Source organism: Hemitrygon akajei, chromosome 2 (assembly GCF_048418815.1).
Source record: "Hemitrygon akajei chromosome 2, sHemAka1.3, whole genome shotgun sequence".
In the NCBI taxonomy this organism is placed as follows: Eukaryota; Metazoa; Chordata; class Chondrichthyes; order Myliobatiformes; family Dasyatidae; genus Hemitrygon; species Hemitrygon akajei.
The window spans coordinates 193,304,327-193,332,286 of record NC_133125.1 but is presented as its reverse complement, the minus strand read 5'-3'; the positions used below and the strand labels follow the sequence as shown (position 1 = coordinate 193,332,286).

General features: G+C 45.5%; 1 protein-coding gene and 2 non-coding genes across 3 annotated transcripts in view; 1 reads left to right on the top strand and 2 right to left on the bottom strand.

The window, feature by feature from the left end:
• LOC140721834 (uncharacterized) overlaps positions 1-21,965 on the bottom strand; it is a 67,027-nt gene extending 45,062 nt beyond the window's left edge. The window contains exons 1-8 of the mRNA XM_073036652.1: positions 21,768-21,965; positions 21,315-21,412; positions 16,508-16,974; positions 14,877-14,972; positions 14,562-14,795; positions 12,488-12,510; positions 9,910-10,022; positions 654-1,153 (exon numbers count right to left, since the gene is read on the bottom strand). Of these exons, the coding sequence (XP_072892753.1) occupies positions 654-1,153; positions 9,910-10,022; positions 12,488-12,510; positions 14,562-14,795; positions 14,877-14,972; positions 16,508-16,915 (1,374 nt within the window). The 5' untranslated portion in view covers positions 16,916-16,974; positions 21,315-21,412; positions 21,768-21,965. The remainder of the gene's footprint in view (positions 1-653; positions 1,154-9,909; positions 10,023-12,487; positions 12,511-14,561; positions 14,796-14,876; positions 14,973-16,507; positions 16,975-21,314; positions 21,413-21,767) is intronic.
• A 279-nt stretch (positions 21,966-22,244) lies between these two features.
• Positions 22,245-22,408, top strand: LOC140722573 (U1 spliceosomal RNA). Its single transcript, XR_012097672.1, has one exon. It is a non-coding gene; the product is annotated as a U1 spliceosomal RNA (small nuclear RNA).
• Positions 22,409-26,224: 3,816 nt separating this feature from the next.
• On the bottom strand, positions 26,225-26,388 carry LOC140722516 (U1 spliceosomal RNA). Its single transcript, XR_012097647.1, has one exon. It is a non-coding gene; the product is annotated as a U1 spliceosomal RNA (small nuclear RNA).
• Positions 26,389-27,960: the final 1,572 nt, after the last annotated feature.

Genomic DNA, 27,960 nt, shown 5'->3' with positions numbered 1-27,960 from the left:
AAGCCTGAAGGCACACATCCAGTGATTCAGGAACAGCTTCTTCCCCTCTGCCATCCAATTCCTGAATGGACATTGAAACTTTGGACACTACCTCACTGTTTTTAATATACAGTATTTCTGTTTTTGCACATTTTTTAAAATCTATTCAATATACGTAATTAATTTACTTGTTTATTTATTATTATGTTTTATTTTATTTATTATTATTTTTCTCTCTCTCTGCTAGATTATGTATTGCATTGAACTGCTGCTGCTAAGTTAACAAATTTCGCACCACATGCCAGTGATAATAAACCTGATTCTGATTCAGATTCTGTACTGCTGCTACAAAACAGCAAATTTCACAATATATGCCGGTGATAATAAACCTGATTCTGGTTCTGAACAGAAACAGTTAATATCTGAGATTGGATGGTTTAGAGGCCATTAAAAACAGATTGAGTTTGGCATGGACCAGTGAGCCAAAGGAGCTGTTTTCAGGGGACCCCAGGTGGTCACAGGGGACACGTACAATCACCCTACAGTCAGCACAGTCCGGATGCCGGATGTCGGCCCAAAACACTGACTTTTTATTCCACAGATGCTGCCTGACCTGTTTGGTTCCTCCAGCATTTTGTTGGCCTTGCTGCTGAACATCTTTTATTTCAGATTTTCAACCAGCTGTTTTCATCCAAAGTCCAAAAGAAAGGATAAAGTTTCTCTGTGAATTTATTCCCAGTGAAGGTGTGGAGATGGGACTTGGTCTCCACGTTATAAAATGAAACTGTCCCGGACTCGTAACTGAGATAAACTCCCACCCTCCCGGGGATGGGACTGACAGGGAGATGGGGCTCTGGGGAGGTGAGAACACTGAACCCATCACCCGTTCTCCGGATGATCCAGAATCCATTCTCTGGTGCCAGGTCAACACGTTGCTTCCTCTCCACTGACTCTTTGACAACTCCCAGACCCCAGCCCCGATTCCCTGCCACATCCACCTCCCAGTAATGTCTCCCTGACGTGAATCCCTCTGACCCCAGCACACACGGCCAGACTGTGAACCGCTTCCTGGTGTCAGGGACTTTCTTTTGTCTCCTAGTCCACCTCACGGCCTTCAAGTCATCAGACACCTCAAGCAGCCGATTGGCTGTTTCCACGTCCAGGGCCACAGCAACTGCGGGAAGAAGCAGAGAATTAGAGAGTCTTGGGTTGGGTGGGTTGGGTGGGTTGGGGGGGCGTTGCTAAAGGGAGTCCCCTGGTCCATAGGTCAATGCCTCCTGAGTATTGGTCAGTAAATGAGTCAAGCAAATCAGTGGTACCCACACTCATGTCAAAGTCAATGTCAATGTATCTACAGTATGTCATCATTTCCTTGCAGGCATTTACAGTAAAATAAGGAAATACAACAGAATTTCTGAAAAACTATACATAACAAAGACTAGCATGCAAGCAATGTGCAAAAGAATACATATACAGATACACGCATTTGGGGGACAGTGATAACCGCTCCCTGGCCTTTAGCATTATCATGGAAAATGATAGAATCAGAGAGGACAGGAAAGTTTTTAATTGGGGAAGGGCAAATTATGAGGCGATAAGGCTAGAACTTGCAGGTGTGAATTGGGATGATGTTTTTGCAGGGAAATGTACTATGGACATGTGGTCGATGTTTAAGGATCTCTTGCAGGATGTTAGGGATAAATTTGTCCCGGTGAAGAAGATAAAGAATGGTAGGGTGAAGGAACCATGGGTGACAAGCGAAGTGGAAAATCTAGTCAGGTGGAAGAAGGCAGCATACATGAGGTTTAGGAAGCAAGGATCAGATGGGTCTATTGAGGAATATAGGGTAGCAAGAAAGGAGCTTAAGAAGGGGCTGAGAAGAGCAAGAAGGGGGCATGAGAAAGCCTTGGCGAGTAGGGTAAAAGAAACCCCAAGGCATTCTTCAATTATGTGAAGAACAAAAGGATGACAGGAGTGAAAGTAGGACCGATTAGAGATAAAAGTGGAAAGATGTGCCTGGAGGCTGTGGAAGTGAGCGAGGTCCTCAATGAATACTTCTCTTCGGTATTCACCAATGAGAGAGAACTTGACGGCGGTGAGGATGTGGATATTAAGGGAGAGGAGATGTTGGAGTTGTTACAATACATTAGGACGGATAAGTCCCCGGGGCCTGATGGAATATTCCCCAGGCGGCTCCACAAGGTGAGGGAAAAGATTGCTAAACCTCTGGCTAGGATCTTTATGTCCTCGTTGTCCACGGGAATGGTACCGGAGGATTGGAGGGAGGTGAATGTTGTCCCCTTGTTCAAAAAAGGTAGTAGGGATAGTCCGGGTAATTATAGACCAGTGAGCCTTATGTCTGTGGTGGGAAAGCTGTTGGAAAAGATTCTTATAGATAGGATCTATGGGCATTTAGAGAATCATGGTCTGATCAGGGACAGTCAGCATGACTTTGTGAAAGGCAGATCGTGTCTAACAAGCCTGATAGAGTTCTTTGAGGAGGTGACCAGGCATATAGATGAGGGTAAGTGCAGTGGATGTGGTCTACATGGATTTTAGTAAGGCATTTGACAGGGTTCCACACGGTAGGCTTATTCAGAAAGTCAGAAGGCATGGGATCCAGGGAAGTTTGGCCAGGTGGATTCAGAATTGGCTTGCCTGCAGAAGGCAGAGGGTCATGGTGGAGGGAGTACATTCATATTGGAGGGTTGTGACTAGTGGTGTCCCACAAGTATCTGTTCTGGGACCTCTACTTTTCATGATTTTTATTAACGACCTGGATGTGGGGGTAAAAGGGTGGCTTGGCAAGTTTGCAGATGACACAAAGGTTGGTGGTGTTGTAGATAGTGTAGAGGATTGTCGAAGATTGCAGAGAGACATTGATAGGATGCAGAAGTGGGCTGAGAAGTGGCAGATGGAGTTCAACCCGGAGAAGTGTGAGGTGGTACACTTTGAAAGGACAAACTCCAAGACAGAGTACAAAGTAAATGGCAGGATACTTGGTAGTGTGGAGGAGCAGAGGGATCTGGGAATACATGTCCACAGATCCCTGAAAGTTGCCTCACAGGTAGATAGGGTAGTTAAGAAAGCTTAAGTTTTCATAAGTTGAGGGATAGAGTTTAAGAGACGCGATGTAATGATGCAGCTCTATAAAACTCTAGTCAGGCCTCACTTGGAGTATTGTGTCCAGTTCTGGTCGCCTCACTATAGGAAGGATGTGGAAGCATTGGAAAGGGTACAGATGAGATTTACCAGGATGCTTCCTGGTTTAGAGAGTATGGATTATGATCAGAGATTAAGGGAGCTAGGGCTTTACTCTTTGGAGAGACGGAGGATGAGAAGAGACATGATAGAGGTATACAAGATATTAAGAGGAATAGACAGAGTGGACAGCCAGCGCCTCTTCCCCAGGGCACCACTGCTCAGTACAAGAGGACATGGTTTTAAGGTAAGGGGAGGGAAGTTCAAGGGGGATATTAGAGGTAGGTTTTTCACACAAAGAGTGGTCGGTGCGTGGAATGCACTGCCTGAGTCAGTGGTGGAGGCAGATACACTAGTGAAGTTTAAGAGACTACTAGACAGGTATATGGAAGAATTTAAGGTGGGGGGTTATATGGGAGGCAGGGTTTGAAGGTCAGCACAACATTGTGGGCCAAAGGGCCTGTAATGTTCTGTACTATTCTATGTTCTATGTTCTATACATATGCACATATTCATATACACACACAGAGTATATAATTACATACCAGGAGCATGATGGCTGTTGGGTAATACCTGTCCCTGAACCTAGTTGTGGGCGACATAAGGCTTCTGTACCTGCTGCCCACAGTCTCTAACTATGCTGCAGTGAAGAAACAGGCTCCTAGAAAAATGTACAATAGTTACATCTGCTATGAATTAGCACTCCTGACAGTGAGTAAGATTATTTGAGTATCTAGGACAATACTATGGCCATATAGACAAAGGTATGTTTGTTAACACAAATAAACTGAGCTACTATCGGGGGAAAGAGCCATTCAAATAAGAAACACACCAAACACTAGAGGATCTCAGCAGGTCAGACAGCTTCTATGGAGGCGAGGTTTCAGGCTGAGACTCTTTATCAGGTCTGGAAAGGAAGGGGGAGGAAGATAACAAAAGAAGGTGGGGAGGGTGGGGATCTCAAGCTAGAAGGTGATGGGTAAAGCCAGTTGCGGCGGGGAGAGGGAAAGGTGGAAGCAGGATGACGTGAGACGAGTCTGGGTGAGCAAGTGATTGAAGTGGCAGAAAGCAGCAACAAATCACAGGCAGGGCGGTGAGAGAGAGTCTCACTGAGCTCTCATTAAAGAGAAAATTTAAACTTACTCTAGGTAGGCTTACCCAGACGACTCATGTCCTCCCTCCTCTCCCGCCCCCTCACCTGGCATCACCTATCACCTGCGCCAATGGAAGGTGAGGGGGAAATGAAGAAGCTGCGAGGGGAATAGGTGGAAGAGGTAGAGGGCTGACAAGGAATAGGAGAGGACAGTGAACTATGGAAGGAGGGGCACCAGAGGGAGGTGATGGGTGGGGGACGAGAAAGAAAAGGCTACTACAGTAACCAGAATGGGGAATGGAAAAACAGAGGTGGTGGGGGGGGGGGGGGGGGGGGAGAACTATTGGAAGTTAGAAAGATCGCTGTTCATGCCGTCAGGTTGAAGGTCACCCAGGCAGAGTATGGGATGTTGTTCCTCCAGCCTGAGTTTGGCCTCACCACAGCAGTAGAGGAGGTCATGGGCAGACATGTCCGAATGGGAATGGGAAGTAGAATTGAAATGGGTAGCTACTGGGAAATTTTGTGCTGGATGCAGTGAAGGCTCTCGACGAAACAGTGCCCAATTTACGTCTGGCCTCACTGGGAGCACTGGATACAGTAGATCACTGGCAAGGCAGTGATTTCCCAGTGGCATTCCCAGACTCTACAACGGGTGGTCAAAACACATCACTAGCACCAGCCGACCCACCACCAAGAATGTTTATACAGAACGGTGCCGGAAAAGAGCCAGTGACATCATGAAGGCCCGCACTCACTCTGTTCATGGTCTGCTTGGCCCTCTTTCGTCAGGGAGGAGGCTCTGTAGCACCCACGCCAGGACCACCAGACTCAAAAACAGTTACTTTCCCCAAGCAGTAAATATGATCAACACCTCCACCCACTAACTCCACCACTACTTTATTATTCCCATCAGTCACCTGATGTACAGCCTAGCGTCACTTTATGGGCATACAATCAATGTATGTACTCGTTATTTTATGTATTTTTATTTATTGTGTTTTAGAGTCGTAGAGTACTAGAAAAGTACAGCACAGAAAATGGCCCTTTGGCCCATCTAGTCCATGCCAAACCATTTAAACTGCCTACTGTGACCATAGCCCTCCATAACCCTACCATCCATGTATTTTTTTTGAAAAAATAATTATTACTGTGTTCTTTATCTTTTTTTTTGGCACAACATCAGACCCAGAGCAATAAGTATATTGTTCTCCTTACACTCAATTTGCATTAAGCATTCCTGAATCTGTGCCCAGGCTTCAAAGGCAGGGTAAAAGTTCATAAATTATCAGTGATATGAAGCATAAAATGCAGAAAGATTGCAGCAGCGTTAAGGATTAAAAGTTTCCAGTTGAAAGCAAAGGTATGTGGTAGAACAGGACGGACCAGCTCTTCAAAGGAAACAAGGTCATTATTCTCCCTGAGGTATAGAAGCTGCTGGAACAAAGAGTTATTCATCTATCTGAGCTCATGTGTTCTGCCCTTCTATAAAATATTGTCTCAAACAGCCTTGGTTCTCCTGCCTGATCCCCATTACCCTTGACTCCTGTGAACTATTCCCCTGCCTGGAATGCTTCCAGTGATTCGGTTTCCATAGCTGCCCAGGGAAGGAATCAGAATCAGATTTATTATCACTAACATATGCTGTGACTTTTGCCAGCAGTACTGTGCAATGCACAATAGAATTATAAGTCACAATAGGGATTAAATCAGAAAATAAGCACAAAAAAAAAATAGAGCTAAAAGAGACCAAAATAGTGCAGTAGTGTTCATGGAGCTTTCAGAAATCTGATGGCGGAGGGGAAGAAGCTGTTCCCAAGATGTAAAATGTGTGTCTTCAGACTCCTGTAACTCCTCCCTGATGGAAGTAATGTTAAGGAGTCATGTCCTGGGAGGTGTGGGGGGGGGGGGGGTGGTCCTTCATGATGGAAGTCACCTTCTTGGGGCATCGCCTTTTGATGATGTCCTCAATGGTGGGGAGGCTAGTGCTCATGACAGTGCTGGCTGAGTCCGCAACCCTCTGCAGCCTTTTCAAAATTTGCAGAATTTCAAAGCTTTAGCCCCTCCAGAAGGAAAAAACTCTCCCCACCCTCACTGAGTACAGATGCAGCATTATGTATGAAAGACTCTAACCATCCAGGGCATGCTCTCTTCATGCTACCACCAACGGGCAAGAGGTATCAGAGGCTTGGGCCTCGCACCACTGGGTTCATGAACAGTTATTATCCCTCAACCATCAGACTCCTGAACCAGGGTGGATAACTTCACTCACCATAATACTGAGTTGATACACGATCTACAGACTGACTTTCAAAGACTGCACAACTCATGTTCCCAGTTTTGTTTTTTGTACAATTTATATTCTTTTGTACATTAGTTGTTTGTCAGTCTTTGTTTTTGTGTAGTTTTTTTTTCATAAATTCAATTGCACTCCTTTACTTTTCTGTAAATGCCTGGAAGGAAACTAATCTCTAGGTAGTATCTGGCAGCACACACACAATTTGATAATAATATTTTTTATTTAGATCTCATCTCCATGACAAAGGACCATACATTATTCAGTAACCATATCCTTAACTGTAAACTCCCTCATGAGGAGAAACACATTCCCAATGCCTATCACCCCGTCTTCACAGAATATTCTATGTTTCATTAACGTTACCTCTTAATTCTTGCAGACTGGCAAGCAGAGGGTCGACCTTGTCTCATAAGGCAAACCTTCATCCAAAGAAATAATTGAACCTTCTCTGAACTGCCTGAAATGCAAGTGTATCCCTCCTTAAACCTTCAAACCCCTTATGACAGACATATTCTCCCTGCCTCCCTATTCACTTGACTACCTACATACAGCTTCTCAGTTCTTCATGAATACAGGGATCCACATGACATTACAATTCAATAGTCTCACACTCTCTTCCTCCATCTCTCCTCTCTCTTTCTCTCTCCCTCCCCTCCACTGTCCCTTTCATTCTCTCCTTCTCCTTCACTCACCCTCTCCCCCTCCCTTTCTATCCTTCTCCTCCTAACTCACCCTACTCCCTCTCCTTCTATCTCTCTCACTCTCTCTCCTCACTGTCTCTTCTCTCTCACTCTCCACTCCCTTCCTCTCACACTTTCTCCTCCCTCCTTCTCTCCTCTTCCTTCTCCCCCTCATCTCCCTCCATCACCCTCCTCCTCTTTCCCTCTCCTTTACTCCCTTCCTCTTTCTCAAACATTTTCTCCTCCCCTTTTCTCTCTCCCCACCTCTCTGTGTCCATCTCTCTCTCTTTCACTCTCCTTATCTCGCTCTCTCCTTCTCTCTTGCTCCCTCTCTTTCTATCTATCTCTCTCCCTCTCTCACTCTCCATTTCACTCTCTCCCTCTTCTTCACTTTCTCCCTCCTGCTCCCCCTCGCATCCCTTCCATAAGACACAGGAGCAGAATTAGACCATCTGGCCTTCGACTCTGCTCCGTGATTCAATCACGGCCGATCCTTTTTTTATCTGCTCCTCAAACCCAGTTCCCAGCCTTATCCCCGTAACCTTTGATGCCATGTCCAATCAAGAACCTATCAATCTCTGCCTTAAGTACACCCAATGACCCAGCCTCCACAGCTGCAGGTGGCAACAAGTTCCACAAATTCACCACCCTTTGGCTAAAGAAATTTCTCCGCATCCCTGTTTTGAAATAGCACCCTACTATCCTGAGGCTATGCCCTCTTGCCCTAGATTCTCTCACCATGGGAAACATCCATTCCACATCTAATCTCTCTAGGCCTTTGAACATTCGAATGGTTTCAACGAGATCCCCCCACATCCTTCTGAATTTCAGCAAGTACAGACACAGAGCCATCAAACACTCCTCATACGATAACCCTTTCATTCCTGGAATTATCCTTGCGAACCTCCTCTGGACCCTCTCCAATGCCAGCACATCTTTTCTAAGATGAGGGGCCCAAAACTGTTCACAATACTCAAGGTGAGGCCTCACCAGTGCCTTATAAACCCTCAGCATCACATCCTTACTCTTGTATTCTAGACCTCTTGAAATGAATGCTAACGTGGCATTTGCCTTCCTCACCACAGACTCAACCTGCAAGTTAACCTTCTGCGTGTTCTACACAAGGACACCCAAGTCCCTCTGCATCTCAGATTCCTGGACTTTCTCCCAGTTTAGAAAATAGGCTGCTCATTTATTTCTACTTCCAAAGTGCATGAGCATGCAATTTTCCAACGTTGTATTTCATTGGCCATTTTCTTGCCCATTCCGCTAATCTGTTTAAGTCCTTCTGCATCCTGCCTGTTCCTTCATCACTACCTGCCCCTCCACCAATCTTCATATCATCTGCAAAGCTGGCAACAAAGCCATCTATTCCATCATCTAAATCATTTATATACAGCATAAAAAGAAGTGGTCCCAACACTGACCCTGCGGAACACCACTAGTCACTGGCAGCCAACCAGAAAAGGATCCTTTTATTCCCACTCGCTGCCTCCTATCCATCAGCCAATGCTCTAGCCATGTTAGTAACTTTCCTGTAATGCCATGGGCTCTAACTTGGTAAGCAGCCTCATGTGTGGCACCTTGGCAAAGGCCTTCTGAAAGTCTAAATATACCACATCCACTGCATCCCCTTTATCTATCCTACTTGTAATCTCCTCAAAGAATTCCAACAGGTTCACCAGGCAGGATTTTCCCCGAATGAAACCATGCTGACTTTGTACTGTCTTGCCTGTGTCACCATGTGCTCCATCACCTCATCCTTAACAATTGACTCTAACATCTTCCCAACCACTAACTGGTCTATAATTTCCTTTCTGCTGCCTTCCTCCTTTCTTAGAGTGGAGTGACATTTGCAATTTTCCAGTCCTCTGGCACCATGCCAGAATCTAATCATTTTTGAAAGGTCGTTACTAGTGCCTCCACAATCTCTACCGCTACCTCTTTCAGAACCCTAGAGTGCAGTTCCTCTGGTCCGGGTGACTTATGGAGCTTTAGGTCTTACAGCTTTTTGAGCTTTTCTCTCTTGTAACAGTAACTGCATCCACTTCTCTTCCTTCACACACTACAACATCAGGCACACTGCTAGTGTCTTCCACAGTGAAGACTGACACAAAATACTCCCTGCCCCCCATTATTATTTCTCCTGCCTCATTTTCTAGTGGTCCTTTATCCACTCTCATTTCTTTATTATTTTTAACATACTTGAAAAAACTTTTACTATCCACTTTGATATTATTTGCTAGCTTGCTTTCATATTTCATCTTCTCCCTTCCAATGATTTTTTAGTTGCTTTCTGGAGGTTTTTAAAAACTTCTATCTTCCCACTAATTGTTGCTTTGTTGTATTGCCTTCCTTTTTCTTTTACAATAGCTTTGACTTCCCCCGTCAGCCACAGTTGTGCTATTTTACCACTGGAGTATTTCCCCTACCCTCCTCCACCTCTCTCTCCTCTCCTCTTCTCTCCCCTCAGTCCCCCTACCCCCTTTTTCTCTCCAGCATTTTGTGTAACTCCTGTACCAGCCATGCTTGGGTATATGAAGAAGCACTGAAGCCGGTTTTAACTGCGTTCTATAATTATATAGAAATTGAAGTGGTTTTCATGTTATTTATGCACTGCAAAAGCAAATCCAGCGTACAGGTCAGAGTAGGAGTCTTACCTGGATTGATGGCTTCAGACATTTCTTTCCATGCCAAGAAGAAGGTGAATCCAAATTTTTCGAGAGACAGGGCACCATCTGCCACTGGCAGCACCTCATAGTCATTGCTACCCCTGAAAATGTGAAGCCATCAGTAATAAATGAAATATAGTTCAGCACAGCCCAGTAAAGGTGTTAAACTTTTAACATACTCTAAATCTCATTAAAAGACATTAAGATACCTTATGTATTCTTCAGATACATTAAGTGTAAAAGAGAGGTGAGAGTGAATCTCGGACTGCTGAAAAACGATGCTGGAGAGGGAGTAATGGGGGAACAATGAAACAGCGATCAAACTGAATCGGCATTTTGCGTCAGTCTTTGCTGTGGAAGACACTAGCAATGTGGTGGATGTTCATGGTGTCAGGGGGCATGAAGTGTGAGAAGTTAGCATTACTAGAGTAAAGGTTCTTGGGAAACTGGAAGGTCTGAAGGTAGATAAGTCACCTGGACCAGAGGCTGTAGACCCCAGGGTTCTGAAAGAGGTGGCAGAAGAGATTGTGGAGGCATTAGTAATGGTCTTTCAAGTTTCACTAGATTCTGTAATGGTTCCAGAAGACTGGAAAATTGCAAATGCCACTCCACTCTTCAAGCAGGAAAGAGGCAGAAGAAAGGAAACTATAGGCCCATTAGTCTGACCTCAGTGGTGGGAAAAATGTCGGAGTCGGTTATTAAGGATGAGGTCTCAGAGTACTTGTAGACATATAATAAAATAGGCCACAGTCAGCATAGTTTCCTCAAGCGGATCTTGTCTGACAAAGCTGCTGCAATTCTTTGAAGAAATTAAATGCAGGATAGTCAAAGGAGAATCGGTTGATGTCGTCCCTTGGATTTTCAGAAAGTCTTTGACAAGGTGCCACATACGATACTGCTTAACAAGCCATAAGCCCATAGTATTAAAGGAAAGGCTCTGGCAAGGGTAAAGCAGTGGCTGAATGCCAGGAGCCAAAGAGTGGGAATAAAGGAAACCTTTTCTGGTGGCTGCCAGTGACTAGTGTTCCACAGGGGTCTGTGTTGCGACTGATTCTTTTTACATTGTATGTCAATGATTTGAATGATGGAATTGATGGCTTTGTGCAAAGTTTGCAGATGATATGATGGTAGGTGGAGAGGCTACAAGAGGACTTAGACAGACTAGGAGAATAGGCAAAAGTGATGGAATACAGTGTCAGGAAGTGTACGGTCATGCACTTTGGTAGAAGAAATGAAAGGGTTGACTAATTTCTAAATGGAGAGAAAATACAAGGAACTGAAGTGCAAAGGGACTTAAGAGTCCTTGTGCAGGATTCTCTAAAGGTTAATTTGCAGGGTGAATCTACGGTGAGGAAGGCAAATGAAACATTAGCATTCATTCCAAGAGGACTAGAATATAAAATGTTGATAATGTTGAAGCTTTATAAAGCATTGGTGAGGCCTCACTTGGAGTTTTGGGCCTCTTATCTTAGGAAGGATGTGCTGAAACTGGAGAGGGGTCAAAGGAGATTCACAGAAATTATTCCTGAATTGAAAGGCTTGTCACATGAAGAGTGTTTGATGACTCTCAGCCTATGTGCACTAGAATTTAGAAGAATGAGGGGTGACCTAATTGAAAGTGTTGAAAGGCCTTGATAGAGTTGATGTGGAAAGGATGTGGGAGCGTCTAAGACGAAAAGACACAGCCTCAAAATGGAGGGGCATCCTTTTAGAATGGTCTTTAGCCAGAAAGTGATCAATCCGTAGAGTTCCTTGCCACAAGCAGATGTGGAGGCCAAATCTTTATGCATATTAAAACAAAGGTTGATAGATTTTGATTGGTCAGGGCATGAAGGGATACAGGGAGAATCAGGAGATTGGGGCTGAAAGGAAAATTAGATTAAATGATGGAGCAGATTCAATGAGTCAAATGGCCTAAATCTGCTTCTATACCTCGTGGTCTTAATCAATCTCTACCTTCCCACACACATACCCCTCCACGTTTCTATCATCCATCTGCCTATCTCTGTTGGTCGGGGTCAGCCATGAATGTGGTGTCCCAGCTGTCTACCTGATACGCAAGCCAGAGCGGTACGATATGGAGAGCCAGCTGTTGCCCACGCAGCAGGTTCCCTCTGTCCACGCAGCTGATGAACGGACAAAGGAACGGCACAGACCGATGCACTTTGGCACCAGCGGCATTGCTGAAATGGCTAGGCAGCATTGACCTCAACATATCCCATTTTTGCCCCTTCTCCTGTCAATAGAAACGGTTTGACCAGCCTTGGTAACTAAGCCACACGTCAATGTGTGCCTACCTAGGAACCTCTTAAATGTCCCTGAGGTATCTGCCCGTGCCTGTGCCACCACCCCTGGCAGTACGTGCCACACATCCACCACTCTCTGTGTAAAAAAAACCCAACACTGACATCCCCTCTGTACTTTTCCCCCAGGTAAAATCATGGCCCCTTGTATTAGCCATTTCTGGTGTGGGAAACTGTCTCTGGCTGTCCACTCATAAGCCATGAATAGCTTTCTGAAATTTTTTCCCTGCCTGTGCAGAATTTCAGTGAAGAAAATGTCTTACCTGTTCATACAATGAATTTCTTTCTGAAAACAAAAATGCAGATACAACTTAATATTCAGGAATAATCACCTGTACCCACAAAGTTCAAAGTAAATTTATTATTGAAGTACATATACTACCCGGAGTTAATTTTCTTGTGGGCACACTCACACAATTGCAAGGTGCTCAGAACTCTGAGTTTTCTGTGCTGCCCATGCACAGATGGGAAAGCTGCCCGCCCCCCAGAGCATACTCAGACTGTTGATGCAAAACAATCCATTTCACTCTATGTTTTGATGTAAATTTGGCAAATAAAGGTAATCTTTTTCTTCAGTTTGCTTGTACGCTTAGTAATGAGGGACTTCAGTTATGAATGATTATGACAGAGTGGAAGTTCAGGATGAGCTTGGTAAAGAGTGCATAGAACATAAAACGTGAACCAGTTTAGCACAATACAGGCCCTTTGGCCCACAATGTTGTGCTGCCCTTTTAACCCACTTCAAGATCAATGTAACCCTTCCCTCTCATAATTCCCCCCAGCTTTCTTTCATCTTTATGCCTCTAAAATCATCCAAAAGAGGCCTCAGGGGAGGTTTGTTTAACAGGATGGTAAGGATGGGATATCATAGCTTATACAGAGTGGTTACAACAATACTATTAGTGCATTTTTGGGTTTAATACATATAGCAATAACTTCAGCCCCCAATCTTCAGATATGTATATGGACTGTAGATTAAATTGAAAATGCAGCTCTGAACAATGAGTTCCTAAAAGATGTGAATCACAGTTAATGCAAAGACCAGACAACTCTAATTAAAATGCATTCAGGTGTTGTGGTGTGGGTGCGATGCGGGAGGTGTGAAGGTTGTGTGCAGTTCAAAGGAAGCATTGAAATGTGGAATTGTCCTTTGGTCCTTAGCACATAAAATGTTGTGTAGGGTTGAGTCGAGCAGACCCCTTGCTCCAAAAGGATCTCCGTATGATGATTGCTGTGTCTCACTTCGTGTCTCACTGCTTCATATCCAACAGCTAAGTCTCTCCAGTGACTTTGTTCACACAACAAACAATCCCACATTTAAGAGAAGGCCAGGTAAACATACAAAGGTAAGACGTAAACACAAGTGATTCTACAGATGCTGGAAATCCAAAGCAACACACAAAAAATGCTGGAGGAACTCAGCTGATCAGCTGGCATCAATGCAAAGGAATAAACAGTGGGCATTTTAGGCTAAGACCTTTCATAGGGACTGGAAAGAAAGGAGCCTAAGGTGAGAAGTGAGACCAGATCAGAGGGGAGGAGGGTGGGTGGGGGAGAGGGGATGAAGTGAGAAGCCGGGAGGGAATAGATGGAAGAGGTAAAGCTCTGAAAAAGAAGGGATCTGATAGGAGAGGACAGTGGACCTTGGCAAAAAAAAAAGAAGAGGCTCCACTGGGTCACTTTCAGAGATTTATGGCCTTGGGACCCAAGGATCCCTCTGTATTCAAGAACGACAGAAGTAAAACACTCGATGAATTCAGCAGGTCAGGCTGCATCTAGGGAGGGGAATAAACCATTGCTGCTTAGGGCTGAGATCTGATCAGGCCCTGTTCATTGCTGCTGTTTGGCTTGTTGGGTTTCTCTAGCATGTTGTGGTATGTTGTAACAGGGGGAAAAGTAGTTTTCCCATGCTAATGTGGGGAATGGCCTGGAAATAACAGACGTTATGTCAATAGCTATTGTTAAACCTTTATAAGTCACCAGCTTTGACCACCGTGCTATGGTAATGACCCAGTGGCAGAGGGTAAAGATTAGGGCAGGTTCATTTGAAGGAACCATGCAAATGTCACATGGAAAGGATGAAGTGGTGTTCCTTAAAAAAAAGAAATTTATGGGGACATTAATTAACACCTTCAAAATCATGATATGTTTTGAGAAAGTAAGCAGGAAGAATTTTGGATGGCATAAAGGACACAGCAGGTCAGGCAGCATCTATGGAGGGGACATTTCAAGCCAAGACCCTTCAACAGAACTCATTTCATCAGAACTCATTTTGCAACAATGTTCATGTTCATGGAACTGAATTAAAATATTGATCTCCCCCCCCCCCGCCCCCACCTTCAGGAACACCACTCCACTTTTCTCCTTCATCCGTTTCTGCAAATTTGAGATCTCCTCCTGAATGGAATGCAAGTTATCTTGAATTTTTCTCAGCGTTTCTTCCATGGTGTCACGAATTCTCTTCTCTTGTTCCTTCAGGTTTCTAATGTACTCTTGTTCCTTCACATTGAGAAACTGGTGCATGCTGTCAAACTCAGATGTGACATAGTCCTGCAGAGAACGTGACTGTTCCTAGAAATGAAACGTAAAATTTAATAAAAGCCAGGTCGGGTAAATCACTGAATATCACAAAAAAGCATTGGGAGACTTTACCCTGATTCCTCTGATCTTTTGTATCTGCTTCCTCTCCGTCTCCGAAATCAGTGAATTCTTCTCCATGAGTAGTTCCAGGGAGGTTTTTATCTGAGCCTTGGATTGAGACAGAACATGAAGTTCAAGTTTATTGTCATTCAGTCATACACATGTACATGGCAAAATGAAAGATGGTCCCCCTGGAGCCATGGTGCTAGAGTCACAAACAGCGCACAGCACAAGAAGCACAACATAGGGACAAAATATTTTATTTAGGGATTCAGTGCAGAGTAGGCCACACTCCCCAAGCTACCCCCGATGACTGGGGAAACTAGAGGACCCAGAGAAAACCAATCACAGCTGGGCATACAGACACCTTCCAGAGGACACGGGGGGGTGGGGGGGAGTTACAGACTCCAATACACATTCCACCGGGGGGGTGTACAGACTCCTTACAGACACCACCGGGGGGGAGGGGATACAGACTCCTTACAGACACCACTGGTGAGGGGATACAGACACCACCGGTGAGGGGGGGGAGGGGATACAGACACCACTGGGGGGGGGGGGGGGGAGGGGATACAGATTCCTTACAGACACCACCGGGGGTGGGGGGGGAGTACAGACCTTAAAGACTCCAACGGGGGGGGGGGGGGGGTCAGACTCCTTACACAGGACACAGGGGAGGGTGTATAGTCTCCTTTCAGGTGGTGTCAGAATTGAACTCTGAACACCGAGCCCTGTTCTGTAATAGTGCTGAGCTAACTGCTACCATGGCAACCCTAATTGCCTCATGCCCGTGAGTGGTATGGCGTCCTGGAGATAGGTGTCTGTCCCCAAGGCAGTCCTTCGTTGTGTTTAATGTTGACGGGCAGCTCTTACGGTGCCACAGTGACCATTCCTTTGGAGATGGGGTAGCTGCTACGTGGACACCAGCTTGCCCCCCATATGTACATCCCTGGCTTGTGTAGACAGCTGGGACACCATGGTCTAGCCCGACCAACATGTCCTTCATGTGTCTGGAGGAATAAGCAGGCATCAGTTCCCTTCGGGTGGTAGGTCCATCGCTCACAAAGTTAGTCAAGTGTTTTTTCTAGGGAGGGAACGCAGTATTGATGGGAGAGCGGCCTGCAGGGTTAGCTTTCAACTTAGACTGAACAAAGCTAGTGGAGGGAGAAAACCTTCTGAAACAATCGGGAAATCTAATCTTAAACACAAGAGACTCTGCAGAAGCTGGAAATCCAGAGCAACACACACAAAATGCTGGAGGAACTCAGCAGGTCAGGCAGCATCTATGGAGGGGAATAAACAGTCGACGTTTCACCAAGACTGGTAGAAACCGGAATAAGTAGGTCCCGGGATTGGAAGGAGTGCTGGCTGACAGGTGACAGGTGAGACCAGGTCAGGGGGGAAGGTGGCTGGGTGGGGGATATGGGAATGAAGTAGGAAGCTGGGAAGTGGAAGGTAGAAGAGGGAACATGCTGGAGATGATGAAATCTGATAGGAGAGTACAGTGGACCATGGAAGGAGGGGCAGCAGAGGCTTGTGATGGGCAGGGGAGGAGAAGGAGGAAGAGGGGAACCAGAATGGGAAATGGAAAAAGCAAGAGAGGGGATAAATTACCAGATCCAAGTTAATGAAATCTTCTTTACCTTTTGAATTTCCACAGCTTCTTTAATTGGCCGAAAGTGGTGCTCCCTGTGTTCCAGCGCATCTCTACAGATCAGGCAGATCAGTTTCTTGTCCGTTTCACAAAACAGCTTCAGTTGTTCCTCATGTTCTTCACAGTGAAGATCATTTTCTTCCTCATTCAAATTTAGGTTTAATTCTCGAGCCCTCTCAGCCAGCTTTGCCAAGGCTCGATTGATCCTGAGCTGCCTGGCTGGAAAGATTGCCCGACATTCTGGGCAGAAATTTGTCTTCCTTTTCTGACACTGGGTGATGCAGGCAAGACAGAAGCTGTGCCCACACTCCAGAGAAACCGGTTCAGTGAAGAATTCGAGGCAGATGGAGCAGATTGTCTCCTCACTCCAGCCCACACCCTGTTCCCTGCAAGCCATGATCACAGCCAATACTTCCTGCTTCAAAGTACTTTCAGCTTTTATAAACTGCCAAACACCTGCAATTCAAAGTTCACGGTAAATTTATTGAAGAACAGCATCAAATTAATAATAAGAAGAACAACATTATTTAGAGAGCACTTCTCATACAAATGCAGTTCAAGGTGCTTTACATTCGGATTAAAGTACAAATATGAAGATAAAATTAAAGTTAAAAATTAAACATGAGAAAAACAGAAGATGTTTGTTAAAAGCAATGTTAAATAAATGGGTTTTGAGCTGGCATTGAAATGTATCAACTGAGTCTGCACCCCTTTTACTCTTTAGGTGTTGAATTCCACAGTTTAACAACGTAGTTCATTCTGAAGAGCTTTAAAAACAAGTAAGAAACCTTTAAAATCAATTCTAAAAGTTACAAGAAGCCAATGCAGAGTGGCATGTACAGCAGAGGAGTGATGTGCTCTCCTATCCTGGCTCAAAGGTTTAGCAACGCCATTCTGGATGAGTTGAAATTAGATTATAAATTGCTTTGGAAGGCCAGAAATCAGCATTCAAACTGAACTTTGCACAACATTGTAAAAAAGATTGAGGCTTTTAGTGTTGGTGGGGCCTTATGAAATTCCATCGAACAAGTTAGTTCCAAAGGTTTCAACCAGCATTCAATGTTGTGGGAATTCACCATTCTAAATTTACACACCAGCTTCCTGGTACTCTAGTTGGACTTTCTTACACTCAACATTAACAGGAGCTGTCAGAGAAAGGCTTAGTATATATTTTTTAATCATTTTAAAACATTGGCTTTTGTTTTTCATTCTGATAGTCTCCTCTGTCTGATGATTTTCTTTTTCAGAGATGGAGCTGAGCTGAAACGTCTGTCAGTAGGGACAGGGATGAGGGGAGTGAGAGGTCAGGGTCAGCAAATGAGGAGTTAGGGGGAGGAGTTGGAGGTCAGAGTTTAGGTCGGAGCACTCTGAGGTCATAGGTTGGCGATCACTGAGGACGAGGGGTTCAAAGTATGAGGTCTGAGATGACAACAAAGCAAAAATGGCTGTAATCTCTGGAAGCAATTCAGAAGGCAGGGGATAGATACATCCCAAAGAGGAAAATGTATTCCAAAGGCAAAATGACACCACCATGGCCAACAAGCGAAGTCAGCGCCAACATAAAATCCCCAGAGAGGGCAATTAATAGAGCAAAAATTAATGGGAAGTTAGAGAATTGGGACACTTTTAAAAACAACAAAAGGCACCTTAAAAGTCATAAAGAGGGTAAAAATGGAATGCAAAATTAAGCTAGCTAATAATATTAAAGAGGATACCAAAAGTTTCTTCAGATACATGAAGTGTAAAAGAAAGGCGACAGTAGATATTGGCCTGCTAGAAAACTATGCTGGACAGGTATTAATGGGGGACAACAAACTGGCAGATGAACTGAATAAGTATGTTGCATCGGTCTTCACTGTGGAAGACACTAACAGTATGGTGCAAGTTCCAGGTGTCAGAGATCATGGTGTGTGTGAAGTTACCATGATGAGAGAGAAGGTTCTTGGGAAACTGAGGGGCATGAAGGTAGATGAGAAACCGGGACCAGAAGGTGCACATCACAGGGTTCTGAAAGAGGTGGCTGAAGAGATTGTGGAGGCATTAGTAATGATCTTTCAAGAATCACTAGATTCTGGAATGGTTCCAGAAGATAGGAAAATTGCAAATGCCACTCCATTCTTCAAGAAGGGAGAGAGACAGAAGAAAGGAAACTCTAGGCCAGTTAGTCTGACCCCAGTGGCTGGGAGTTGATTATTAGGATGAGGTCCCGGGGTACTTGGGGACACCTGATAAAATAGGTCGTACTCAGCATGGATTACTCAAGGGAAAATCTTACTTGACAAGTCTGTTGGAATTCTTTGATCAAATAACAAGCAGATAGATGAAGGAGAATCAGTTGATGTGTATCTGGATTTTCAGAAGGTCTTCAACAAGGCACCACACATGAGGCTGCTTAACGAACTATGAGCTTCTGGTGCTATGGGAGAGATTCCAGCACGGATAAAGCAGTGACTCATTGGCAGGAGACAAACAGTAGGAATAAAAGGAGTATTTTCTGGTTGGCTGCTGGCAATGCGTGGTGTCCCACAGGGGTTGTCTCTGTTGGGACTGAATCTTTTTACATTATACGTCAATGATTTGGATGATGGAATTGATGGCTTTGTGGCCGAGTTTGCAAACAATAGGAAGGGCAGGTAGTTTTGAGGAAGTAGAGAGGCTACAGAAGGACTTAGACAGATTAGGGCAATGGGCAAAGAAGTGGCAGTTGGGATACAGTGTTAGGAAGTATATGGTCATGCATTTTGGTAAAAGAAATAAAAGAGTTGACTATTTCCTAAAATGAGAGAAGATACAAAAAACTGAGGTGCAAAGGGACTTGGGAGTCCTTGTGCAGGATTCTCTAAAGGTTAATTTGCAGGTGTAGTCTGCGGTGAGAAGACAAAGGCAATGTTAGCATTAATTTCAAGAGGACTAGAATATAAAAGAAAGGATGCAATGTTGAGATTGTACAAAGCACTGGTGAGGCCTCACTTGGAGTATTGTAAGCAGTTTTGGGCCCTGTACCTTAGAAAGGATGTGCTGAAACTAGAAAGGGTTCAAAGGACATTCATAAAAATAATCCTAGGACTGAACGTCTGTCATATGAAGAGCGTTTGATGGCTCTGGGCCTGTAGTCACTGGAATTTAGAAGAATGAGGGTGATCGCATTGAAACCTATCGAATGGTGGGCCTTGAGAGAGTGGATGTGGAGAGGCTGTTTCCTATGGTGGGAGAGACTATCTCCAGAGGACACGGTCTCAGAATGGAGGGGCATCCTTGTAGAATGGAGATGAGGAGGAATTTCTTTAGACACAGAGTGGTGAATCTGTGGGATTCTGTGCCACAGGCAGCTGGAGGCCAAGTCTGGGATGAAGGGATACAGGGAGAAGATAGGAGATTGGGACCAAGAGGAAAATTTGGATCAGCCATGATGAAATGTCATAACAGACTTCTGCTCCAATACCTTATGGTCTACAGGGCCCCAAGAAGGAAGACCAGTGACAGCCAAGAGGCAGCCCGTCCAGGGGTCATCTGTGTGAGTGAGTGAAGGATTTGGAAATGGGTTTGTTGCATTGCTGTTGTTTGTGCTGCTCTGCCGAACGTTGTAAACACACAATGTTTGCACCATTATTTATGGCCACATTTGCAGGCTGCCCCCAGCACATCCTAGAATTGTAGTGGTTGTTAATGCAAAGCATTTTACTGTATGTTTCCATGTATGTGCGGTTAAAAAAAACAAACCAAATCTAATATAATCCTGTGAGATCTGAGCCACGCTACCAACTCCTCAACCCCTCCCGATTCTCTCACTTACCTACAGAGTTTTGAACTACCCTCACTGCCATCTGCAACCTATAATTTCCCTTTAATAGAATATATTGAGTGGTTGCATCATGGCCTGGTACAGAGCCACCAATGCCATTGAATAGAAAATCCTACAAATGAATAAGCCCTCCCCACCACTGAGCACATCTACATGGAGTGCTACCGCAGGAAAGCAGCATCGCGCATCAAGATCACCCACCACCCAGGTCGTCCTCTCTTCTCATCAGTGCCATTAGGAGGAGGGTCAAGGAGCCTTGGAACCCACATCACCAGGTTCAGAAACAGGTTTTACCCTTCAACCATCAGGCATTGAATAAACGGGGATAACTTCACTCAAGTTCACTTACCCCATCACTGAACTGTTTCCACAAACTATGGGCTCACTTCCAAGGACTCTTTATCTCATCCCCTCAATATTTACTGCTTCTTTATTTATTGTTATTTGTTATTTGTTTTCTTTGCATTTGCAGTTTGTTGTCTTTTGCATATTGTTTGTTGTCCGTCCTGTTGGGTGCAGTCTTTCATTGATTGTTTTAAGTTTCCTGGATTTATTGACTAGTCTCAGTGGTACTTTGAACTTTGCATTTACAAGACACAGTCCAAACAACCAACCTTACCAACTATTAAATCACAGATCAGAGGGGGAATTTCTATGGAAGGAAAAGGAAGTGGCGTGGAAATTATCAAATATTACTGGCCTCCAAGATGCATAAGATCCCAGGCAATTGAAGAGCTGAAATGAATAAGCATTAACGAAATTCAGCGCTGGAGAAATAAATTACATTATATTCAGTTTATATGTCATATGTGCAGTGTAACATTGAAAACTACACTGGAATGTGTCAACTAACAGCACAGTCCGAGGATGACTTCTGATCAAAGGAATCCAGACTTCAGGTCGAGATCCTTCATCAGGGGCCCTCACCTTCTTATTGAGGCTTCCTCCCCCTTATTACCACTCAGCCATGATGTGAATAAACAAAAGGGCTCACCTTTTTTCCCATAAACTGTCCGTCCACATGGATGAGTCGAGGCGACACCCGGGCCAGGGTTTATAAATTGCAGACTGGCAGCTGGCAAGCTCAAATTCCTTAAAAGATAAAGATGCAAAGCAAGTTCAATGTTCAAGGTAAAATTTATTACTATATCACATGTCACCACATACAACCAATAGACAATAGACAGTAGGTGCAGGAGTAGGCCATTCAGCCCTTCTAGCCTGCACCGCTATTCACTGTGATCATGGCTGATCATACACAATCAGTACCCCGTTCCTGCGCTCTCCCCATATCCCTTGACCCCACTATCTATAAGAGCTCTATCTAACTCTCTCTTGAATGCATCCAGAGACTTGGGCTCCACTGCCTTCTGGGGCAGAGCATTCCACATATCCACCACTCTCTGGGTGAAAAAGTTTTTCCGCATCTCCGTTCTAAATGGACTACCCCTTATTCTTAAACTGTGGCCTCTAGTTCTGGATTCACCCATCAGCGGGAACATGCTTCCTGCCTCCAGCGTGTTCAGTCCCTTATTAAGGGTCGCTCGCCTTCTAAATCTGCCTTCGACTCCCTTCTCTTCCGGTCAGCCAATCAGTAAGTAAGCGAAAGGACTCCCTCTTTTCCTTAAAACGTCCTCCCGCCCGCAAATGCGAGGTAACACCCAGGGGCGGAGTTCACAAATTGCAGACCGGCAGCCGGCGAGCTGTGCTTCCTTATAAGGAAGACATGCAAATAAAGCGCCGAGTGAGCAGCAAGAAGGGTTTTAAAAGCAGAAATGGCAAATAAAGAAATTATAGCAGAGTTTAATTGTTTTCTGGGCGGTTGGTAGCAAGTAGAAGCCAAATAATGGGTGAAAGATCTGGTTCGCGGTGATGTAAAGGCGTAATGTTAATGGTTGGCAGGGAGCGAGCGGGAGGAGAAAGCATACTTACCTGGCAGGGGAGAGACCGTGATCATGAAGGCGATTCTCCCAGGACGAGGCTATCCCATTGCACTTCGGGTGTGCTGACGCCTGCGATGTCCCCAAATGCGGGATACTCGACTGCAAAATTTGTGGTAGTGGGGGACTGCGTTCGCGCTCTCCCCTGATTTCCGAAACTAATGACAGAATTATGATGCTCTTTGTGGTCATAGTCAGTTCTCTGTACTAGAGGCCCTATCGCAGTTGCTGCCGTCACATCAGCCCGTACACAGAGCTTATTTCAGACTTGCTGTACTGGATTCTGGATGACTTTTATCCATTGTTCTGTGCCGTCTTTCACTGATTCTATTGTGTTTCTTTGCATTTACTGTGAATGCCGACAAAAAATAATTCTCAGTCAAGGTGCAAAACATGGCGCATCTGCTGTAAATGACTGACCTTGGAGGAACGGTTTGTGTTCGGTACATAGCACAGATGATACCCGGAAAATACACCCCGACTCCACGCCACTTCCTTTTCCTTCCATAGAAGTTTTTCTTAAGTGTTAAAAGTGAGCCCGCATTTACCACTTCGTCTGACAGCTCATTCCACACTCCCACCACCCTCTGTGTGAAGAAACCCCCCAATGTTCCCTTTAAACTTTTCCCCCTTCACCCTTAACCCATGACCTCTGGGTTTTTTCTCCCCTGGCCTCAGTGGGAAAAGCCTGCTTGCATTCACTCTATCTATACCCATCATAATTTTATAAACCTCTACCAAGTCTCCCCTCATTCTTCTACGCTCCAGAGAATAAAGTCCTAACCTATTCAACCTTTCTCTGTAACTCAGTTTCTCAAGTCCCGGCAAAATCCTTGTAAATCTTCTCTGCACTCTTTCAACCGTATTAATATCCTTCCTGTAATTAGGTGGCCACAACTTCACACAATACTCCAAATTCAGCATCAACCTCACCATAACATTCCAACTCTTATGCTCAATATTTTGCTTTATAAAGGCCAAAAGCTCTCTGCACGATCCTATCTACCTGTGTCGTGGTTTCTCGTGCCCCAGAAATGACCAAGAGACGCAGAAGATTCTTCAAGAAGGGTTAAACTTTAATTTGCAAATCAAAGCTGAGACAGTCATTGAGCTAGTCGCTGATTGCCCACCGATCCTTTGGACATAGCATTTTTTATAGCAATCTCCTGGTCCAGTTGCATTAGCATATGTAATCGGTCTATAGTTGCGTATTACACGTACATCCTGCCACTATTGTTTCTACCCATTGACTTAATCATGTTCTAATCTACATCTCTTAGCTACCTCTCATTAACACACCATTGTCTTCTACATTTTTAGGATTTGATTGACGCCACTTTTAGGGAATTATGTATCTGTACTCCCAGATCCCTCTGCTCTACTGCACTCCTCAGTGCCCTACCATTTACCTTGTATGTCCTACCTTGGTTTGTCCTTCCAAAGTGCAATACCCCACACTTGTCTGTATTAAACTACATCTGCCTTTTTTCCAGCTGGTCCAAATCTTTCTGCAAGCTTTGAAAACCTTCCTCACTGTCCACTACACCTCCAATCTTTGTATCATCAGCAAATTTGCTGATCCAATTTACCACATTATCATTCAGATCATTGATGTAGATGACAAATAACAATGGACCCAGCACTGATCCCTGTGGCACACCACTAGTCACAGGCCTCCACTCAGAGTAGCAATCCTCCACTACCACTTTCTGGCTTCTCCGATTGAGCCAATGTCTAATCCAATTTACTACCTCACTATGTATAACTAGCGACTGAATCTTCCTAACTAACCTCCCATGCAGGACCTTGTCAACCCCTCCATTTCTTCTACCAAAACACTCCCCGAAACTGTATTTCATCTGCCATTTCTTTGCCCATTATTCTGTAGCCTCTCGACTTCATCAGAACTACCTGCCTCTCCACCTAACGTCTGCAAACTTCTCAACAAAAAATACTTATTAAACAAAAAATACTTTATTCAAAAATAATGTACAATAAACCATTCAATAACTCTCAGTCCTTTACAAATGTTTCCATTACAGTCTTTACATTCCCACACTTTTGTCACCCGCGTGGCACTCTGTTACTTCATATTTACATACACTTGTTGAGGGGTATACACCCCACCCCCTTACCCCTCAACTCCCGCGAGAGAAGAACCTTAGACTGTGGTCCTTCCCCACCGGGCCCTTGCGGTGGCTGCACCGAGTTTGAGTGCGTCCCTCAGCACGGACTCCTGCAGCCGAGAATGTGCCAGTCGGCAGCATTCCCCCACGGACATCTCCGTGTGCTGGTAGACCATCAAGTTTCGGGCCGACCAAAGAGTGTCTTTGACCGAGTTGATGATCTGCCAGCAGCACCGGATGTTGGTCTCGGTGTGCGTCCCTGGGAACAGCCCGTAGATCAGAGAGTCCTCTGTCACGCAGCTGCTGGGGATGAACCTCGACACTGTCCCTTCCATCCTCCTCCACACCTTCTCGGCGAACCCACAGTGTGCAAAGAGGTGAATCACCGACTCTTCCTCACTGCAGTCCTCCCGTGGGCAGAGGGGTGTGGAGACGATGTTCCGGGCGTACAGGAGGGATCCGACTGGGAGGGCCCCTCTCACCGCCAGCCAGGCGAGGTCTTGGTGCCTGTTGGTGAGGTCTGGCGATGAGGCATTTTGCCAGATGAAATGGACAGTCTGCTCAGGGAACCACCCCACTGTGTCCATCACTTCCTTCTCCTGCAGTGCCTGCAGGACCTTATGAGCTGACCACTGCCTGATGGCCCTGTGGTCAAAGGCGTTGACCTGAAAGAACTTTTCTACGAAGGACAGGTATGGCGGCAACGACCAGCTGACAGGGGTGTTGCGCGGGAAAGGGGCCAGACCCATCCTTCGTAGCCAGGGCGACAGGTAGAACCTGGGCAGGTAGTGGTACTTGGTGCCCACGTCCTGGGATCCACACACAACCTGATGCAGCCACACACGAAGCTGGCCATCAGGGTGAGGGCAACATTGGGGACGTTTTTGCCCCCGTTGTCCAGGGACTTGTGCATGGTGGTCCGTCTGACCCGCTCCATCTTGGATCCCCAGACGAATCTGAAGACGGCTCGGGTGATTTCCGAGCTGAAGGAGCGGGGGACTGGCCACACCTGCGCCAAGTACAGCAGCCCTGAGAGCACCTCACACCTGATGACCAGGTTCTTGCCCGCTATCGATAGGGAGCGCCCTCCCCACAGTCCCAGTTTCTTTCTGACCTTGGCAGTCCGCTCCTGACAGTTCTGATCCACGTACCTGGGATCCACACACAACCTGACCTGCGCAGCCACACACGAATCTGGCCATCAGGGTGAGGGCGACATTGGGGACGTTTTTGTCCCTATGGCCTATGGCCGTCGATGGAAAAACAAAGTTCCACCCCTTCGAGTTGTGCTCCCCAGCAACCCTCCAACTTTACCCTGGCCTAATCATGGGACAATTTAGAATGCCCTATTAACCTACCAACTGGTACGTCTTTGGACTGTAGGAGGGAACCGAGAACCCAGAGGTCACAGGGAGAAACATACAAACCCCTTACAGGCAGCAGCGGGTACATTGGCCGTCGATGGAAAAACAAGAGTTCGTTCCTTCAGCTCTCGATGTTGAGCTGTGCCGACCTTTTCGGAACCAGTCTGCAGATCGTGATGGTGATCAGTGGTGCCAGGCACGGGGGTGGTGATAGAGGAATTGCCGAAAGGAACACGGAGGGCCATGGGGGAGAGGACTGGATTGATCTCAGAATAGATGAAAAGGTCGACGTAGCCGTTCCCTAACTCCTTCATGGGGGTCATGGCCCAAAAAGAGGGCTTGTTTTTCTACAGACGCATAGACTCTCCGCCCTTCACCGGATTGAAAAGAGAAGAGAACAAAACCGGACTCCGGGGGTCACGTAACCAAAGCGAAATAAGAAGTGAAATACAATCTGTCATTAGTTTCGGAAATCAGGGGAGAGCGCGAACGCAGTCCCCCACTACCACAAATTTTGCAGTCGAGTATCCCGCATTTGGGGACATCGCAGGCGTCAGCACACCCGAAGTGCAATGGGATAGCCTCGTCCTGGGAGAACCGCCTTCATGATCACGGTCTCTCCCCTGCCAGGTAAGTATGCTTTCTCCTCCCGCTCGCTCCCTGCCAACCATTAACATCACGCCTTTACATCACCGCGAACCAAATCTTTCACCCATTATTTGGCTTTTACTTGCTACCAACCGCCCAGGAAACAATTAAACTCTGCTATAATTTCTTTATTTGCCATTTCTGCTTTTAAAACCCTTCTTGCTGCTCACTCGGCGCTTTATTTGCATGTCTTCCTTATAAGGAAGCACAGCTCGCCGGCTGCCGGTCTGCAATTTGTGAACTCCGCCCCTGGGTGTTACCTCGCATTTGCGGGCGGGAGGACGTTTTAAGGAAAAGAGGGAGTCCTTTCGCTTACTTACTGATTGGCTGACCGGAAGAGAAGGGGGTCGAAGGCGAGCGACCCTGATGAAGGGTCTCGCCCTGAAATCTGAATTCCCTTGATCAGAAATCATCCTCTGACTGTGTTGGTCCTTCAAGCAAATGGCCCATTTCACTTACGTTTCAGCCTTATTCGGTCATAGAGAAGTACAGAAGGCCCTTCGTCCCATCTAGACAATACTGAAAACTTTTAAGCTACGTACTTCCATCGACCTGCACTGGGACCATAGCCCTCCATATCCCTACTATCCACGAAGGTGTGCTGGCAGCTCATTCCACACTCTCAGGGACCTCTGAGTGAAGAAATTGCCTCTCATGTTACCCTTAAACTTCCCACCTTTCACCTTAACCCATGACCTCTGGTTGTAGTCCCACCCAACCTCAGTGGAAAAATCCAGCCCCTTACCGATCAATACCCCTTGTGATTTTGTATACCTCTGTTAAATCTCTTCGGCATCTTCTATGTTCTAGAGAATACAGTTCTAACCTATTCAGTCTTCCCTTATAATGCAGTTCCTCCTCAACAACATCCTTGTAAATTTTCTCTACACTGCTTCAACCTTATTTACACCTTTCTTGTAGGTAGGTGATGAAAACTACACATATTACTCCAAGTTAGGGCTCACCTAAGTTGTCTTATGCAACTTTAACATAACATCCCATCTCCTGTACTCAATACAGAAGTGTTCCAGAGGCCTGGCAACTAAGAACTTTACGACCCTATCTATCTGTGATGCCACTTTCAATAGATTATGTCCCTGTATTCCGAGATCCCTTTGTTCTACCACACTCCTCAATACCCAACCATTCACTGTGTAAGGCTTACCCTAGTTGGTCCTACCAAAATGCCAAACCTCGCACTTGCCTGCGTTGAATTCTGTCTGTCATTTTTCAGCCCATTTTTCTAGCTGATGCAGATCCCTCTGGAAGCCCTGGTAGACTTCCTCACTGACAAGAGAAAATCTGCAGACGCTGGAAATCCAAGCAACGCACACAAAACGCTGGAGGAACTCAGCAGGCCAGGCAGCATCTATGGAAAAGAGTACAGTTGACATCTCGGGCCGAGACCCTACATCAAGACTGGAGAAAAAAAGATGAGAAGTCAAAGACAGTGGGGGAGAGAAGGAAAAAATACTAAGTAGTAGGTGATAAGTGAGAGGGGAGGGGTGAAGTGAAGTAAAGAGCTGGGAACTTTTTAGTGGAAGAGATACAGGGCCGGAGAA